Genomic DNA, 20,744 nt, shown 5'->3' with positions numbered 1-20,744 from the left:
GATGAACAGGTATAGTTTAATATGCTGGTTTAGCATGTCTGTAAGAAGATAGTTGAGTTGGTAGTTCTATCGTGAGATTCAATTCAAAATGCCAGCATTCCTTGGGAATAACATCTATGCTACCCATTCAACCAATGCTGGCAATTAGAAGCTAATCTGAGTATAGTGTGCTGAGTTGCTAAGCGTGCAGTCCTTGACCTTGGCTAAGAGAAAGACCCTGACCGAGAGTGTGCATGCAAATGGTCACCCATCCCACATCGAACACGACCATTCGACACTGAACTTCGCAATTTTTCCTTGTTTCGATTCGCTCACGTGGGTTGTGACAACCATGTATGTTAGAGCAGTAGTCAAATAAAAATTTAATTTTTGGGTTGTAGTGGCGAATATTGCCAAATAAATTTTGGAAATGGGTAGTATCGGTACCTATCTCAAAATGTTTAGAAGCTATAAAAATTACAGATTCATGTTAATATCTTTTATTTATGGAGATATAGCAGGAAACCAACAAAAAGTTACATGTTGGAGCATTAGTCGAATAAACATTAGGCTATTTTTGTAGGTTTGTAACGTTAAGTATTGCCAAATAAATATTGGAGATAGGTAGACTGACACTCATCTCTACTTTTGAGAGCTATATAAATTAAAGACGAATTTTAGCATTTTTAATCCTTCGTGTATAGGAATATAAAGGGAGAAAATCAATATTTTTTCCATGTTAGGGTGATGGGATATTGTTTCATAGGTTTGTAGCATAATATTTCCACATTAACATTGAAAATAAGTGTGGGTCACACGCATTTTTACTTTTGAAAACTGGATAAGTTATAGCATGATTTTTCACTGATTTCAATATTATTTATCTATAGAAATATGTAACATAATTTATATTCCAACATGATTTAATTTAGGAATATAATGCCATTCATGATGGATAGCAATCAAATAATATTATTAATTCACTTGTTGGTTTGTGAATAATAGAAATATTTAATTAGGATCTCTGCACAATCCCACATGAATTACAGTATGAATAGTCAATTATTCCCGAATATCCTTCATTCACAGGAACAGATAACAGAAAAGATAATTTATGTTTGTCTGTGTCTGTTATGTTATGTTATGTTATGTCTGTGGAATAAGTTTCAATTTGTGGTTTCTACTGATTTAACAACTTGATAGATTAGGACTTGAATTGGTTTTATAGAAACCACAATTCTAAAAAGTTCTATTATATGTATTTAAGTTATGCTTTTCCTCCTCCATATTTTATATCTACACTTTTGGTTTATTGATAAGGTTCTACATTCTATGATTCTTTAGGCCTATTATTTAAAGAATAATACAAGTTTATTGCTCATAAAATATTAGAAAATTGAATCCTTAATTATTTACTGCTTAAGTTAATTATTGATCATTTGAATTTTTTTCAATTTTTGTTGACTTTTTCAGATGTCCGACTTTCCCGTGGAGGGCGGAGAGAAGGACTCCGGCGGGGGAGGAGGAGGAGGTGGTGGTGGAATGGTTGGAGGGGGAGGGAACAAAATCGCCTCAGTCATGGAGAATTTTCAGAAGAAAGCACCTTCTGTCAGTCCCCGACAACAACAATTGCAACAGCTGACTCAACAACAGCAGCAACAACAAGCACAACAGATTGCCGCCTCATCAACACAACAACAGGTCAGTAAATAAAATCTTAGAGAAATATTTTGAAAATAAATAACATAAAAAATATTCACTTGTTTTCAGGGTTACTGATAATTAAATCACAATAAAAAAATTAAGTACTTTTTATTTCATTGCAGCACTACTAGTTTCAACTCTTCAAGTGTCATTTTCGAGTGTGAAAAAAGTTTAGTATAATACATTTAAAGAGAAGGTGAAACATATTAGTGATTATTTATATGTAGACTGAATGAAAATTGAATAACTTACTGTACACGTCTTCAGTAGCCTAATTAAAGAAAAGTAATCCATGAATATAAACGATAGAAGCTTTATCTTTATCTCTTTCAAATATAAAAAAAAATAAATGAAATTTATATTGAAAGTAGGGAGAAATCAATTACTACTGACTGAATTTGAATGTAATGTTAACACTGTAAACAATCTTCCCTTCATTAGGAATGTTGTACCTCCAACAAAGTCCTTTGGAAATTCATTGGACCCCTTCAGAGTCAAGTTAAACACATATAGATATACATATATTTCTCAACGACACTATTCTATGCTGCATCTATAAAGTAGTGATTCTTAAGCAACAGGGGAGAAGGGAATGGGGCATACCAGAACTGAGAAAAATAATAATAAATAATGGTAAACCATACTTTACATTGATTTCAAATTCATATTTGTAAATTTTGAATGTAAACATTTTATACCTCTACTTTGGGCGAATAAATATTTGTGCCACAATTAGGTACGGTATGTATTTAACAATTAAGTACACCTATCCTATAGAGTACAGACTATGCGTGGTTAAGCGAAAAAATTGAGTTTCAGAACCTCAATTTTTAGAAAAAAAACCCTGGCTATAACTAAACTCTATAAGCTCAGCTACATTGCAAACTAAAAAAAGAAGATTCTTCAAAAATATGCATCAAAATTATCGCCTGCTTTGCGTGAAGCAAAGTAATATTGAATAATAGAGGAAGATTCTACTGAGCAACACATTTCTAGTTAGCCTTCAAACAGAATTCCAGTATAGGCCTACTGGACTCCATGGAGTCTGCAGACAATAATGTAGAGTTCTTTGTACAGCTACTAAGTTTTTTAAGCAATTTTTTCGTTGTCCTAAAATTCGTGATCAATTGATGGAATATTTTCTTAGACACTCTAAAAATGGATTAATCCATGTCATTGTACTCGCTTTGAGCCTTTGAAAAGTAGAATAGATAAAATTTATAGATCATCAGATATTTACATTGGGAACATGAAAATCATGAATATTTGAAAAATCATCTTAGTGCAGAGTGCAAGCTTGGCAAAATGTTTCCTTGTTTTCAGCATTAATGACTACCGGTATTTGTAAAAGCTGACTGTTAAAAATTTCTTTACATTCTCATCTAAAATATTCTACTCAAACATCTTAATGTATGACGTTATATTAGTCACAAGTTAACTTCCTCAGTACAGAAGCTATACAGAAACTGTATACTTATTCCAAACGATTAATTTCAAATATAAACATTTCTATGACAATACATCAGTTTATTTCATTCATTGTTTAATAAAATTGAAAACCAAGATTATCGATTTTTAATGGTTAAGTTAATTTTCCAATGATTTTCATAGAGCTTTTTTTAAATAATTGAGAGTACAGTACCTACTGTATTTATAAGATGATATATTTATGAAATTACACAATTATAATTATAATAATTAATGAAATAACTATGAAGATTATTTCAATTTCAATAATTTCATAATCTTATTGTAGTAGGCTATAATTTATTAAAAATATTGGGCTATAGGTTTGCAATTCACTTTCTATAGAGATCATCAGTTCAAAACGTGGAAGAATACTTTCCAAACTCTTCTATAAATTTAATCTTCTTTATGGTATCTATGGATCTGTAATGAGAATTTCCCATTTTCCGTCTGACACATTCAATATGACCTCATCACCCACGCAAAAGCAGAGGCTCACATATAATGATAAAAAATCCCGAACTCGTGACTCAAATTCAAACAATCTCTGTTGGACTCTGTTCAAAAGATGCGCCAAGTCTTTCCAAAAATGTGTAATATGGTCCGTCGTCAGTACAAAATTAAAACAGAAGTGTACAGTTCATTTTTGAAAAGACAGTTCAAACGTTCAGCTCGAATGAAAGCCTTGCACACTTACATTCTAAATTTTGTTTCAAGCGATAGCCAAAAATAAATGAACTCCAAGGTCACTGTCAGAGACAACAAATTCAATGTTTTTTAGTTCTCTTTTCTCTCTCTCTCGCTTTCGAAGATATTATTTTCTATTCAACTTTCTCCTTGCTTGTTCAAATTATTACCAACACTGAATTTTTTCACAACTCATAAATAAAACAAACAAAGCTGATTCAAGAGTTATGTGACAGGTGAATTCGATTGTTAATCTAGAATCAACTCAGCAAATCTGGTTGCGATTTTTGCTTTGATATCAATCAGTCATTACTCAATAACTCTTCTTTCTAATTTTTGCTATTGAAAGATCACGACAATCGCTGTATTAGTTCTTCTCAAATTCGTATGATACAGGCCACTCGACTTGATTATTATTTAGAAATTTATCATTTTTATGCATTTTTAACCCACCAACTTCTAGTAATTGGTCTTCAGTTCAAATTTAAGTCTTGTCACAAATACAAGCCTGGTTCTGATTGTCTATGGTTATGTTTAACAATCCAGAAACTCACATTCTTGTTGATGCATAGGCCTACCTCTCCTGACTCTTATTTACCAATTAATGATTTAGAAATAAAGGATAAATGAAGATTTTTCATCCATTATCTCCTTGTGATAAGATCATTTATTTCAGTCAGTTCATAAGTCATGATCAATTTTGTCATCCAATTTATAACAATTCTGATGGTTTAGGGTTTTCCTGGCCACTCTATAAATATAAATTTTATTTCACGAATGATTAATGAATGTAGATTATTTTAATATTGATCAATCAGCTTCTAGTCAATAGTCTATGATTCAAGAACGGCTTCACAAAGATGACATGATTCAAAAGTGCAATCTTGCTTTGACGGCTACGGTACTGTCTCAACTCTCAAGTCGCACGGCACACTTTCAGCACTGTCTCATCCTCTTGTTGGGCAGAGACCCAAAACAACAGTTCGACTGCCACCATTTGGCACCGACAATTATTGGCTATCGAAAGCGCTCGGTACAGTCACAGCTCAGGTAATCCAAACACTTGCGACCATGAGACAAATTCCAAATGCCGTCGGTTACAATTACGCGATTGGACCACAGACTGTCTGCAGAGCCTCTTCATACCGCTTTTGAGGATAGCTTTTCATACAATAAACTTCAAAATTACCTCACAGTAGTTCGGTTCAATCGTCTCTCATCATTATCCCATCCATCCATAATCCATTGGAACATTTTATTGGTTGAGGAACAAACAATATATTTTTTAAAGACACTGATATGCTTTTTTTATAACCTATTTCTCATTCGCATTGTCATCCTCAATTTTATATCCAATCTGAGCCAACCATTAATCAATGGTTAATGTCCAAAACATTAAATTAATTAAAATCATATTTGAGATTTTCATATTTTATTTTGACTTTTTTCTAGCCTATTTCTCATCCAAATACCAACTTGTACTAGGACTATTTATGTATCACCAATGGTTGAAGTCTAAAAACGAAAGATTACAAAATTAATCAAAATCATTTTTGTCTTGATTATGAATTATTGTAAAGAGTTCTAATATATATTTGAGAGTGAGAACAAAGTATTTGACTAGAAATTACAAAGCATTCTTCTTTATTTATTTGAAATAGAACAAACATGATATAAAACTTTCAGGTTTGTATTGGTTTATTTTTTCAAACAAAATCGAATTTACTCTACTTTAATCAAATAAATTCATATAGAAATTAATTTCCACATTAACAGGCTGGAGGTTCTGGACTCCTGTTATCAAAATCATTATTATTAAAAGTCATAATTTTGAATGTAAATCACTTTTTATCTCTTTTCTGTATAGGACTACTTTTATAGAAATAGAAATAAAAATCTTAGTACCCTTTTTGAAATATTTAATCACAACATGTTTCGGACATTGATGCCATTTTCAAGTGAAAATGGGTAAAAAGGGTACTAAGATTTTTATAATTCTTTCTATCACTTTTTTAGTTCTCGATTTTGAATGCAAATAACATTTCTAGTTTTTACTAATTATTGATGTTAGTAGGAAGATACATTTTTAATGAATGAAATAATGGCAAGTGATATCAGAACCTAGATTACAATCGTCAGACCTATCCCAATGTTACACTTGAGTCTGCAGACACTCTGCACACCTTAGTTGGCACCGAAATAGATGTATTCACAGAGTGTGACTGTACTGCTGACTGTGGTTTCAGATGATGTCGTCGAGCAGTAGCTCTAGCAGCAGCACAACGACGAGTAGCAGCAGTAGAGTGGCCAAGTCGTCGCAACGAGTGCACCACGTGACCTCGTCCAGCGAAATGAAAGCCTCGTCGATGAAGTCGGACCTGTCCGAACTGAAGTCGTCGATCAGCGAAATGAAGAATCTGTCGACGCTGAACTTCAAGAAGTTGCGGAGCAGCGTCGAGGACTTGGAGGATGAGGGAGGCGGGGGGTCTTCGGCGGGCAGCAATGAGCCATTGGTCACTTTTCCGGACCCCGATACGCCTCCCCCCAATGGGGGCCCCGCTATTGGAGCCACCCCCTGTCTAATGCCCCAGTTACAGCCGGCTAATGCGCATAATGGTCAGTCAACAATTAATTCATTTCATTTTGAAAATAGATTTAATTATTTTCATTTAAAACTTGATTTTCAGTAATATTTGGATTTACGAATCCTATCCCACATTGACAATTATTCATATAATTTTAGAAAATTTATTAATAAATTTTATCCATTTCAACCATTGATATCCGTTAATGTTTGGATTAACGTTTGTTATTTACTAAATAAGGGTTTGAGTACAAGTTGGGGGTTTTCATAAATTATAAAGCATGTAGACCTAGATATTTTCCTTCAGTTATTTCATTATCTCTGATAGACTGTTTCTTATAAACCTTTTATGTACTCTAGAATGGGCAATAGACAATATATTGACATTTTCATAGTAACCCAATAACATAGAGAAGAGATACTGTACTACTTTTAGGGTAGTATATCTTTTTAGGATAGATTATTAATACTTCACGCTAATAGACAGTATATTGAAGACATTTCTCATCCTCCTCTCATAGACAGTACCTATATTGTGGGTAAAATGAAATAGGGGAATTCATTTGTGTATTATCTGTAAGTGGAATTAGTGAAGTAAACTAGAAAGATTCAACATACCGACCTATTTGGTCCGTTAACAGACAATATATTGAATAACTCAATCTCCCATCGTTTCATAAACAGTATAAGAGAGATAATGGTTTGTGGATATGGGTATGCTGAAATAAATTGAGTTGTTAAGTTTTAGTTGGGTGTTTTCCAAGTAGCGTTAAAGGGTAGATTTTATTTAAAGCTATTTCAAACATAAAAATCAAATAAAATCTGAAAATCTATAAGTTTCTGAACAAATAGAAATGAAAAGGACAACCACTTCCAAGATTTATAAGTGCCTATTATGAATATTTGAAACCAAATAAATATTTGAAACCGATCAAATAAGTTTGTTTTGAAACAGCATTGGATAGTGGCAATATTTCGATGTTGCCTACTTTAGAAATTGGTAAGACCAAAAATAGAGCAAGAATAGTTCTGGCAATGAGTATTTGAAATATTGCAGGAGAAAGTGATATTATAAAAAACTATCTGGAAATTCATAGCGCGAGCCAATGAGACAAAGGCTTACTGAGGAAGGTTTATGCGAGAGTATAAATATTTCGAATGTGTAGCAAATGTGTGCAACACAGAGATGTTGTGACAGTTCTTGGCTGCCTTTTGACACCCCTGACAGCTTCTGTTGATAAATTGTCACATTCTAGTTATTTTGATGCTATTCACTTCGAGGAGCAACCGAAATTCATTTCTACATCAGAAGCTGTGCAGATTTAGTGCATAGAAAATCGGAAAATATGTCTGCTTAGTGGAGTTGTTCGAAGTCAGTGACATCGTCTTTATTAAACCATAAATTTCATCGAAATTACAATTTTACGAAAAATATTTTATATCATGACACATAAAAGCTATCCATGCTTCTAGGCTTACTGACTTGGTCGATCAAACCTTCTATATTATTAAGCAACCTATCCATTCTATAAATTGTACAATTATTATTATTATTCAACATATATATCTCCTTAACTATAACTATCTCTGCACCCTAACTTCACCCTCATTAAAAAAATCGATTCTATTTTTTAATATATAATTCTACTTGATTTTTTCAGTAATTATTTTTCTGTTGTTCTGTAATTGTTTTCTTGTTGTTTTTTTTACTAATTCTACTATAATAGGCTATAACTATAGGCTAACTATCTCTGCCCCCCAACTTCACTCTCATTAAAAAAACCTATTCTATTTTAATAATATAATTCTACTTGATTTTTCTAGTAATTACTTGTCTGTTGTTCTGTAATTGTTTTCTTGTTGTTTTTTCTTTATTCTACTCAGAAATATGAAATGAAAATATTCTTTATTAGAAGTTAGGACTTTTTAGTTATTTATCAGGAGTTAGGACTTTTTAGTTATTTATCAGGAGTTAGGACTTTTTAGTTATTTATCCGGAGTTAGGACTTTTTAGTTATTTATCAGGAGTTAGGACTTTTTAGTTATTTATCAGGAATTAGGACTTTTTAGTTATTTATCAGGAGTTAGGACTTTTTAGTTACGGTATCTCGGCTTTCAGATGTAGGCAGTCTACCTACAACTGAAGATATTATAGTCCACCTGCCTTAAAATTGTAATATTGATAAGATTCATGGTTTGATAAGTTGATAGAATGTCACTGACATCCTCAACCTTGGTGTTAGACATAATTGCTAACTTTTTAAATCAGGCACCCTGAGCCTGGGCAGTTCTGCAGCGCTGGCGAGTTGTGCTGAGTCAGCAATAACCAAATCGGAGTCGGTGCAGCGGTTCGAGCAGAAGCACCACACCAAGGTGGTGCATGAGTCATCCTCCATGGAGTCATCCGCATCCTTCCAGGAGCAGGCCATGCGCAGTCGGCTCGACATCGACGGCGTGTCCGCCGAGAAAACACTCAATATGGTGCAGGTCAGTCAAATTTTGCTTATTCACCATTTCTAAATTCAATGACTCGTTTACCCCAAGTCAAATATAGTTGCTGATAAAGTGTAGCGCTCATTATGGTGCAGCAATAGTGCCTATTAACCATTTCCAACTTCCATGACTCTTTCATCCCAAGTCAAAATAACAGTCAATGAAATATTGTTTTTATTTTCTAAACTTTCATGTTTCTTGTTTCTTATTCACATGGTTTCAATTTAATTTGCTCCCTATTACATAAATCACTAGAGCTCGAGAGATATTACCTTTAACATGAAGAGGGGAAAACGATTTCTCCTTCCACAGTTTGTAGCATGGACAGAGAAGAGTAGAGGAGTAAGCATGCTGCACACAATTGGATGCTGACACAAAAGTAGGGAGAATGCTGTTAGGTAGTGGGAGTGATTGGTGAAGAGAGGAATATGATGTGGCCTCTCTGTCTTCGAGAGTAAAAAGTAATATCTCTTTGACTTTAGTATCCTCTTTATACTTTTTTATTCAAACACAACTATAGTTTCAGCACTCATACCATTATCAAGTGTCAAAATGAATAGTTAATTAATAGAATAATTCATAAATTATTATATAAAAAATAATAATAATTCATTTTGACACTTGAAAATGACATGAGTGACATGACTTTAGTTGTGTTTAAATAAAAAACTATAGAGAAGGTACTAGTGACTTCTATAATAATTAAACAGTAGTTCAAGTAGCTCTTTTTAAAATACTTTATCAGTTAATTTGGTATATCCACTTATTTCACATTTAAGTATTTTGATAGGGCTACTTGAATGTTGAATTGTAAAGAATTACTAGTATCCTTATATCATTTTATTTCAGAAGCGATAATAGCTTCCGGTATTTATTTCATTATCAAGAGTCAAATTTATTCTGATTTGATTGACATTCTTTCAAGACACGACTTGAAGTTCAGCGGAATTGTTCACATCCACTGAGAGGGTAGAGATATAGCTAAAGTGAGTCAGCATGAAATTGTCAGCAACCCGTATCAAAAACATCAATTTTAAAATTGAATCAATTTGAAAAACATCAAAAGCATCCCTTTCAACCAATGCTCACAGTTTAGAGTGAATCTCATTATAGGATTATAGCTGACATACGAATGGAACAAAAATATATTATACTCATTATACCATAATTCACCAACAATGATTTTAAATTTGAATAAAAGCAACAAAAAAGAGACTGGCGAGGACTGAACAATAGAAGAGATAACAAACATATCCGTGAAAAAATTCATTTCATTGACGTGATAAGTCATTCATTAAAACGCTCGTAACAATACTTTTTATGACGATTTTGTATTTTGTCGACTGGCTGCTAGCCATTAAAAAGCTTGCCGGTCGATAGGAGTTTATTTATTATTCAAACGCCGGAAAACCCAGTTAACACACAAGAATAATATTTTATTTTTGATAAGAGCACTCTACTGGGAACAACTGACACGTCACAGCTGCCGCAGATGAAATTCCAAGTGGCATATTTCAATTAAATTGATAAAATTTCGAGAGTTCCAACTGAGTTCCTTTTGAAGTGTGAATTTCCGACTTCTGTAGACGACGGTGATAACTGGCGCCATGATATTCGTTAATTCATGGATTTGATCAAAAATGAATTTAATTTCAAATCAATTTTCAATCATTGTGATTTTTACATAAAGAAAGCGAGAACTAGAAATCCCTAATCAACAAGTAAAATTCGCTCTTAGAAATTACTTGTAATGACAATTTTTAGTTTCTGAAAAAATAAGAATGAAATAGGTTAACTTTTATAACAATAAGTGTAAGGAAATATTCTACATAACAATTATCCATCTGAAAGTCCCTTGTTTCATGTATTCAAACATTCAAATTTACAAGGGACTGATAGCAAAACTACATTTACTAAATTCAAAACATAACTATATTTACAAAAAAACTAATTGCAAAAAAACTTTACTGCAATTTCCTAACAAACGATACGACCTAGAATCCTCTCCACCCAACCTTGAAATACTACCGTACTACTTCCAGCAGGAATCTAGGAATTTGTAATTCGACTACCGTACTAGGGATACAACGCTGTGGAGGGGACAGAACAATCGATAAAAGGGGGGCGAATAGGGGTACGAAGGGCACGGGGTTCGAAGGGGTTGTTGCTAGCTCGACCTCAGACCTCATTCAGTCGTGGTAAATAAGACAGGAAGGAACGTGGTCTGAATCCACCCTCAGCTGTTCGGGGGTTGGGAGTTGGAAGGGGGTTTGGCGCCGATATGCTTAACGGTGTTATGTTTCGTCGTCTTGGCGCGGTTAGAACTTTGTGCAAAATGGAATCTGGTGAAAATTGTGCTAAAAGGAATTTGGTGGATAATTGTGCCGGTGGTAGCGGAAACGTAAATGGGGATAACTTAGAGGTTTGTTGCAAAGATAAAAATACTGTATTCCAAGCTTTTACGATCCCGGAATCCGAGCAAGATATTCAAGTGAACCTATTCGTTTGATATGTACTGTTGAAAGAGTTATAAAGTCTGTAATTGCATTACTTTTTCAACTGAAATTAAAAAAGAAGAGAGTTATTTTATACGGGACGTTATCATTTTTAGTGAATAAAATGTATGTATTCTATTTCGAAAAAATATATTTATTCCAAGTTTAAAAGCGTATGATTTGTATAGTTTTATCAGCGCTTCAAGTCCTAAAAAATTTAAGTTAACAATCTAACAATTCACTAAAATTTAAAAATTGTAACAATTCAATAGGAAACTTAACGTTTCTAGCCGTAGCCCGCTTCGCATATTCAATTCACCCACACCTTAATTAGGCTACTTTTGCTAATATTATCAATTATTGTGTCAGGCTACAGAGAGTCCTAGTTTTAAATTTGATCACAAGCAAAAACCAATTATTACACTCTTCCAAATCGTCTTTATTTTAAAAAATTACATTCTATATAAGATAGGTTTATTTTACAGGAATGACTTACAAATAAATCAGCAGCAGTTGGTATCAACTAGAAGGTTTCTTGTATTGTACCTATCTCATTTGGTATGAAAAATAAACCTAGCATACAAGTGTAAAGTCTAGGTACTGTATACTAATCTTCTATAGTCAATACCATATAGTAATACTCAGATCCTAACTCTCATTACATAAACATTGAAGGATTTCAAAGCAGGAAATTGTTTTTTTATATTTTACTCACTTTTGAAGGATTACGGACATTTTTATTTGACACAAGAAATCATTATAGTGTGAGAGGAGGTTTTGGATAGTTAAAGACCTGCTGCCGTGTCGGTTACAGATGAAATGAGGCAGTTACACACGCGGAACCGTTCTCAGAATAGGTACAAATTTCAATTCCACCCAGGGTTATCACACTCAGGAACAAAAACAAGAGAAATATCAAGAAGTCAGATTAGCCTGGAATTTTGCCATGCTATCAATTTTTTTTTAATGAGTAAGGAGGGAGCATTAGATATATTAGAATAAGAAAAAACTGATGATAATTAGGAAAATGAAAGTATAATATAATGAGAAAGTAAATCGATGAAAACTTGAAAACAATCAGGAAGGGGAGTGAAAGTGAGAATTAAATTAATAAGAGGAGGGAGAGACAAGGATGAGCACGAAGAGAAACATGAAATATTCAAGAGTTTGTTGTTTGTAGCAAGGAATAAGGAGAAAAGTGGAAGCTTTAAACGTAGGCTACAGAGAACAACAAAATATACTTGAAGAGAGAACTGGAATAGAAATAAGATAGAGGAAAGGTAGAAAAATAAGAAATAACGATTGCGAGTAGGTGAAATAAGAAGATGAAAATAAGAAAAATAATAATCTACATAAAGAATAAATAGAACATACATGAAGTGGGGTAAGAACAAAAATAAGAGGGAGAAGATGAATCAAGAAAAAAAATAGTGAAAGAGATAAGGAAAGAATAAGTTAATTAAATGTAACTTTTGAAAAAGAAAATAAACAGACTTGTTGCAAACTGTAAGGAAGTAGATGAAATATTGATAACAACAAAAAGAGCAAATGGAGGTGTAAGTGGCAGAGTAATAGGTGAAAAAAGAGAAGCAAAAAGAAAGGTTGTAGTAATGAAGCAGGTTGGCTATTTGTGTAACTAACAGCCACATCAGTCTCCTTGCTCTCAGAGTCGCATGCCAAAGGTGAATCACATTGAAAGACACCGTCAAAAATTGATGGGAATCAGTAGGCATACTGATCTAAAGGAAATCGAAATAAATGTTGAAGTGCAACAATACATCAAATCACTGCAGGAATAAAGTAAGAACAAAATAATGTAAAAGCGAAGATTGCGATAAATTTAGAAACATTTTGGAACAGATTTGACGACATCAGTGTAGAGGAAACGTTTCTTCAACAATATTTCATTCGTGTACGTTATTATCCATTTGACACTGGGAAAAACCAAGGACCACTGCACAAAACCTTATAAAAATGCATCACTATTAATCATAATGCAGAACAAAACTGTCACACTGTTAATAACATAATTGTACTTTTCGATATAAATATGAGTGAACCTGACCTCTGATTTCAATTTCCGACCCACATAAAAAAACAGTTCATCATACCCACATTATATTCAACTACTTTTAAATCCTCGTTTCCAGAATTATCGACCCTCGCGGCTCTTTAAAGGAAGCTCAGATCATATGTTAATCAGCAATTAGCATACGTTTTTAGATAGGTCCGCGATACTGACTGGGAAATTGCTAGTACAATGGACACGACTAGATTGTTTTTCAAGTGCAATAAATCATTGTCATGACCTTCAGGGCTTGAAATCAATTACATGTATGCAGTTTCTGTGTTAACGAATTCCTTACACTTGTATACAGTTCTTTCTAGAAGATTTATATAGCATTCTTAACACGAATAACATATTACTAGAATCATAGCTTAATAATCAAGTTTGAACTGGTATAGACTAATATACATTTAAACCGTTTGTAATATTTGTGGATTAGTATAATTGAATAGCTTGGAATATACATCCAATGCTGCTGACATATCTATATAGTTTTGAATATAGGAAGACTATTAATTTCAAAAAGTTTGTAATAGACTATACGTATAAATCTTGAGCAGCTTTCCTTAAGAGGAAAATGTTTGACAATGAACAAACAAATCTTTCCAGCCCACATCCCATCAAATCTGCTGTAAGGTACTAGAGCCTCTTGTAACAGGTTGAACTAATGAAATGGTAATTAATTGATCAAGTTGCAGTTTAGAGATTAAATTATATTTGCTTAGAGCTCGGTAATTTAAAGTCAGTGAAGAAGCTGGAAATGCCGGTCATAAATAACTTTAATTGACATTAATAAATAGATTAGTTAGATTTGGGATTACTGATTGTAAATAGTCTTAATTGACATTAATTACGGCAAAGGCTCATTAATTAAATACTGTATATATTTATAATAGTATTAATCAATTCAATTATATTGGCTATTAAAATTCAAATTTTTTATATCCAGATTTGTAATGTTATAAATTCATCACAATAGGAAATAGGGAATTACAAATTAAGAATACCGTAATGGTTGTAAATAATCTCAACAACGTAAATTTTTAACGAGATTCTGTTAATGGTGAGCTAACGTAATATCAAAATAATCTTGTAAGATTTAATTCATGATCAAAACCACAAACTAATCTGGCATTTATATCATATTCATTGAGAATCAGTTTTTGATCAGAGTATAAATTGTAGGAGATAACTGAGTTTCAAGAATAGGTTCATCAATGCAGTATTAATAGAGTGGATGTCGATTTTAATAAAATTTGGAACTAGTTTTGATAATTTATAAATTTAATAGCTTGCAATTATAATGACTATAATCATTATATTGTAACTAACGCAATACATAAAATTAGTTTGATTTATCCGATAAATAAATACTGAGAACGAAAAAATAACAAAAACCAAATTGGTTGAACAAGCGCTCAACAAATGTAACTCGCATGTCCCATGTCCAACAGCCTGCCAAAAAATATTTTCTCGTTCAAAATTACTCTGTTTGAGCTCCAACTCGAGTAATCCTACTCAACCATCAATCACAATCCAGTAGGAAATTTTGTTTCTACAGTTGCCAGAATCTGTTTTTAATAGCCAGAAACAAGAGCTAAAACATCAATGTTTGTATAACTGAGGACAAGTAAACATTCCTTCAATCCCCACTATTTTTGCAGTTGAAATTCAACGGGATCGAGCTTGAAACTCAACAGTCTAGACAAAGACGTTTGACGGATGAGTGACTAGTGAGGATATATTTAATATTCAACAAGATCGTTTCACTGATAATTAGCTCAAGAGATTCCTCAAGTTGTAACATTCAGTGCACAAGAAATATTCTTAGGGAGTGAAGTGATATCAATCTTCAATAATTATGAAGTTGAGAGAGTTGAAGTGTGGAAAATGTGAATAGTTGATCTATGTTTCTATAATGTTGGGCAAAAATGAAATTATGATTTTTAATCAAAATATTGTAGTGATATTAAGAGAATAGAAGAAACATGAAAAAATGATTAAAGATGTATTTTAGCATAATGACTTTGATCATTTATAATTGGTTATATAATGTGACAGATGAAGTGAATAAGTGATGTGTTCAGCTCCATGGCCAGTAAGAAAAGGAATATTTCCGAAAAAATGGAGACCATTGCAAAATATGGAAAAGGTCAGTTTTGCTAAATGGATGGAATAGTAGTAGAGCTGTATCAGTAGTTAAAAGCTGTATTAATTTTCCAAAAATTAAAATATAAATTTAACTTAATACATTTTACTGGCTTCAAAATCCCTTGAAGACTTTGAAAGTCTTGTGATATAATGGATTCTTTGAATAGAATATATTGTTGCTCTTATGCTGTTGTGCAGTAAATATCATTTTTAGATACAACTAACAACAATTATTGTCAGCCAGACCCTTTATCCAATAGAACGAAACATGGAATAGAATATGTAAAAACCTATAATTGGATCATGTTTATTTAATTGAACTTCAAATGAATGCTTATTTAATTGAAAAATCAAATAGACAAACGAGTTAATTCTGATATAAATTTGATACAAAAACATTTTCCACTTTAAATTAAAAATAAATCAAGATTTGAACACGAAAAATTCTGAAATTTCAATATTTCATGCGCAGTTTATTTTTCATTTTTAGTTAAATTTTCTTTACGATGAAAAGAGTTTTTCACAGAGGGGAAGTTGAAATTCATCTTTATACTAAAAAATGGAAAAAATAGTCAAATTGATTGGGAGGAGTGGTTGGGAGCTATAATCAACAACTTCAGAAATTTATGAAATAATTTATTCTTTAGAAGTCATTCAAATTAATTGATTATTGAAAAACATTTTTCCTACTAATCAAAACCCACACACGCAAACTCAAACTTTATGTTGTAATTCATCGAACATTCCAATCGTAAAAATACGTCAGAATCTAAATATAAACACTGGTTGCGCGGGAGAGATTCCGCAAGAGAGAAATAAACGCTGAGAGGGTTGTTTAGCATCTCAACTTTACTCTCCTTCTTCTTTCTCTTTCACCCACTTCTCCTCTTCTTTTTCAACATCTTCCTCTTTCGTTCTACTTCTCCCTCCTCTATCTTTCTCCCTTTTACGCTTTCCTCTTTATCTTCTCCTTCTTATTTGTTATTTATGTCTACGTCTCCAGTTTCGGGGGACAAACGTCACACCGCTCCACTGCTCGTTGCTCCATTGGTTCCTCGTGGTGTCAGCTGCCACAGTTCGGTTTTGACATTAGTCGGCTAAATACTTTAATTAGCAAGTTTTCCAAATATCACCCCACATCAACACTAGTGTACAGTTTGAAGCTTACGCGTATTGAAAGTGATCGGTTATGGGATAATCCAAGTGAGTGCTGCTTCTTAGTCACCAGACATTCATTGTTTATATGATAAAAATGTTCATGTGATAAACATTGTGAAAATATTCTTATGCGATTGTTTTCTGTACGGTATAGTAAAATTTTCTATTAGTCATTCTTCAAACTATTCATGCATTTATTGAAATTTTTGGGTTAATTCATTCACCTACACAATAGTCACAATAGCGTAAGCAAGTCTACATTCATTTGAAAAACATTGCTGTTTGATTTTTTTTTTTTGAATTGTAGGACTTACCACAACTTATTATAGGTAGGCTACTTATTATTCTTGAAAATGGTATAATTTATCAATAAAAAAGGACAATAAACGAATAACTTCAATCAATATTTATATGCATTATATACATAATATAATTATACTATTTTATTTATATACAGTAACATAAGATTCACTCTAAAATTTAATAATTTGAAATTTGAATCATGTGAGGATTTAATGAAGTACAGAATTTACTAAAACATTCTCTTTACAACTACTATTATTTATTCATCAAAAATGAGCGAATTTAAGTTATTTGAGTGTTTTTTATTTTAATTTTTACTATTATTGTTTCAGTGAATACTTCCTAGAATAGAGTCTACATTATTATTATTCTTGAATAATTATGTTTGAACTTAGAAGTATGCAATTACTCACGTGAGACTGTTAATTTTATTTTTACACTCTTGGTCAAGTTTGAGTTGGGTTCAATATTTGTTGCAGTTGTTGAATGAATAAGGTTTGGGTGTTTTCGCCAAACAATTCGTGTTAATCTTGTTTGAATAGTCGTCGGGTGTATTGAAAAACTGGAAAATGATAATTTTAATAACACAATTTTGGAAGATCGAAGTTTATTCTATTGTAATTTAGATAATATCGTATCTTATTTTTAAATGGCGTGGACGTTTTCTATATACAAGTTACATTCAACAGCCAACAGAGGATATTGAAAAAACACCCATGCACATTCAGAATCACAAGAATCAGATTTACATTTGGCAGGTGGATTAACAACTCTAATTTGCTCAATAATAGGATTAACTGCATCCTTTCCTAGAACCCAAATGTTATCGTTGCCAAAATCTGACATTTAATGCACCATTATCTTTCACTGTTCATTTTAATAGGTTTTCATGTTTATTTCGATTCCGTTAGTCATTTTACACGTTTAGTTTCTCGTTGAACATGATTTTCTTAAGAAACAACTAGGTATCATTTTGATTTGGTTTTTTGATTATTTAGGAGTATGTTGCCTTCAGCTTCATTATTGACTTATGCTGGAGTAGTATTCTAAATTTTGTTTTTCTTTCTCAGGAACAGAGATCACTGAAATCGGGGGAGATAACTCAACAAGAAAGCGAGAATTCAACCGCGGCAACGATGCGACTTCAAACAGATTCGTTTTGTGCAGAAAAAGTGAGTTTTAGACACAATTATTGTAGTTCAAGCACACTTTTCTAGTCATAAATAATTTCTTCATGATTGGACACCTAATTTTAGAGCAGACTAACTCTATTTATGTAATATGTACTGAGAATTTCTGCTTCAAAAGGTTTTCAATAATAGCTGAAAAAGGAATTTAGAATTTTCTACCTGATTTATTATAGGGATATAAATTGAAAGAAATCTCACTATTCTGCTCCAATGCGCTTTACATTCAGACATTCAAATAGGCTCTATTCATCCTTCTCGTCTATTTCCACAGTTCTACAATACTACAACTCTCTGTTTGAATATTTATATTTTGTCAATGAAAGTTTAGAGTTTCATTATGACAAGATTTATCCTAGGAAAATACACCTCAGTTTTCATACAGATATTATATGAATGTTTATGTACTATAAAATAGTATACAGAATTCAAACTAACATGATTTTTATTCTGAATTCATTCAAAGAAGATAGTCATTAGATGAGATATACAGAGTGAGTCATATGAGTGGGAGCCCTTCAATAAGTTGGAAACTGTTGTAGATATAATACTGTAACTTCTAGGATAATTAATTGGTCGACCCATTGTGAATGTTTACATTTAAAATATTCGAGTTACAACCCTTGAGTCACCCCCTTAAGAAGGGTTGAAATTCAGTTGTACGTCAAAAGGTAGAGTATTCGACCAATAACTTATCCTGAAATTTACATTATTATAACTACAACAGTCTCCAACTTATTGAAGGGTTCCCACACATATGACTCACTCTGTATGAGGGAAATCTGTTGTCTCCATTCCTGTAAATGAATAAAAAAATCGAAATTAATGTGGAAAACCATTACGGAAGAAATTCAATCAACGAAAGTCTTTTACATTCAGAACACATTGATATAGTATATTATAAATTAATTATACAATAAAATAGTATTTTTATACTTTTATCAAGTTTTAATGATTGAATTTTATTTTCACCCAACAGAAAGCGATGGCAGCCCAACAACAAAGACAGACGATGACGTCATCCGGCATTTTCAACCATGAGAAGCACGTGACACAATCTTCACAGTCCAACTTCATGATGACATCGAAAGGCGTCTGCACCAAGTCGACACAGAGCTCCAGTTCACAGGTAAAGCTATTATTTTGGTAATTGGTAACCAACTCGCCAACACCCACTTTTGACTAGCATCCTGTAATAGAGGAATTTTTACTGGTAAAACAAAATTAATAGAGAAATCTCCACTAGTAAAACAAAATTAATTATTATAGTAAATGAATGCACCTTATAGGCCTACTAGGTCTTATTCAATTTGTTCAATAACTAATCAACAGACATGCCAGAATTTTAGAATTTTGTAGCTGGCAACAAACTTGAAGGCCTAGGCTCTCTGTAGCTGTCAATTATGGAAGATCACAACTAGGAAAATTTTGAAACTGATGATTAGCTTGAAACTTTTCATTTTTATAACCAATATTTATAAAGTCAATTGAAACAATTAAAAATATAGGATATTTTTTGTAGTGATAAAAATTAAAAACAACTATTGAAATTTATGATTTCATCAGTTGTTCATTTAGAGAGTGACTTCGAAAAGTTCATTGGACAAGTGAGTCACTGGTCTAATTTTATTTTGCTAGTTGCTGACAACTTGAAAATCGAAATAGGAATAAGTTATGTCATAGTAGAGGATGACATAGATAGTATGACTAACATCCCCGTACTTAGTAATAGATAGGCATTAGTCTAATTATTTTATTAAAGTTTTATAAAGGTTCAACAATCTTGAAAATTGAGAATCGTATAAAAATATCAAGCACGTAGGTTTTTGTAAACGACACTAAGAAGAAATACTCTTCTTCAATGCAGATTTAACTACCTCAAAAATTTTCAATAAATAAGTGGTTGTGACAATTTAATGTCATTATTTTTATAAAAGGGTTGATATGAAGGATATCTCTATCATCACCATCACAACGACACAGAAATTTGTGATATTCCCTTCGACAAAAATCATTCCTCATTGAACAAGGTGTCAATAGATGAAAATGTAAAAATTGATTCCAGCAAGGTGTCAAAAGATGAATGGATGTTGAGTTGAACATGAACATCACAGGCCTATATGATACAAGATCAATCATTCACGGCATTGTGCAGAACATTTTCGTAATTATTAACATGGATTGATTTCTACTCTAAATCGAGTCTTTTTAATCCAAGTAATTCATATAAAAAATATGAAGCAGTGATTCATGGAAAGATAGAAATTAATAAAATTAGATAATCCTATGATTATTACTCGTATTATTATTATTATTTAATAAGATACTAAAAACTTGTAATGATTTAAATACTGTTGTTTCAAGAGATAACATTGTTTGTTCATCTTTTTAGGAATGAATTTGGAAGAATATTACTTCTACTGGCAGATCATTCACTGATATCCTGATTCAATAATTGGATGATTCAC

General features: G+C 32.3%; 1 protein-coding gene across 1 annotated transcript in view; it reads left to right on the top strand.

The window, feature by feature from the left end:
• LOC111061661 (NAD(+) hydrolase sarm1) overlaps window positions 1-20,744 on the top strand; it is a 77,976-nt gene that overhangs the window by 39,958 nt on the left and 17,274 nt on the right. The window contains 6 exon segments of the mRNA XM_039436666.1: window positions 1,453-1,680; window positions 6,084-6,453; window positions 8,691-8,908; window positions 11,121-11,336; window positions 18,160-18,261; window positions 19,256-19,422. Coding sequence (XP_039292600.1) covers window positions 1,453-1,680; window positions 6,084-6,453; window positions 8,691-8,908; window positions 11,121-11,336; window positions 18,160-18,261; window positions 19,256-19,422 — 1,301 coding nt within the window.

This window comes from Nilaparvata lugens, chromosome 10 (genome assembly GCF_014356525.2).
Source record: "Nilaparvata lugens isolate BPH chromosome 10, ASM1435652v1, whole genome shotgun sequence".
Classification (NCBI taxonomy): Eukaryota; Metazoa; Arthropoda; class Insecta; order Hemiptera; family Delphacidae; genus Nilaparvata; species Nilaparvata lugens.
Note: the sequence above shows the minus strand (reverse complement) of the source record. Positions and strands in the feature narration are given on the sequence as shown.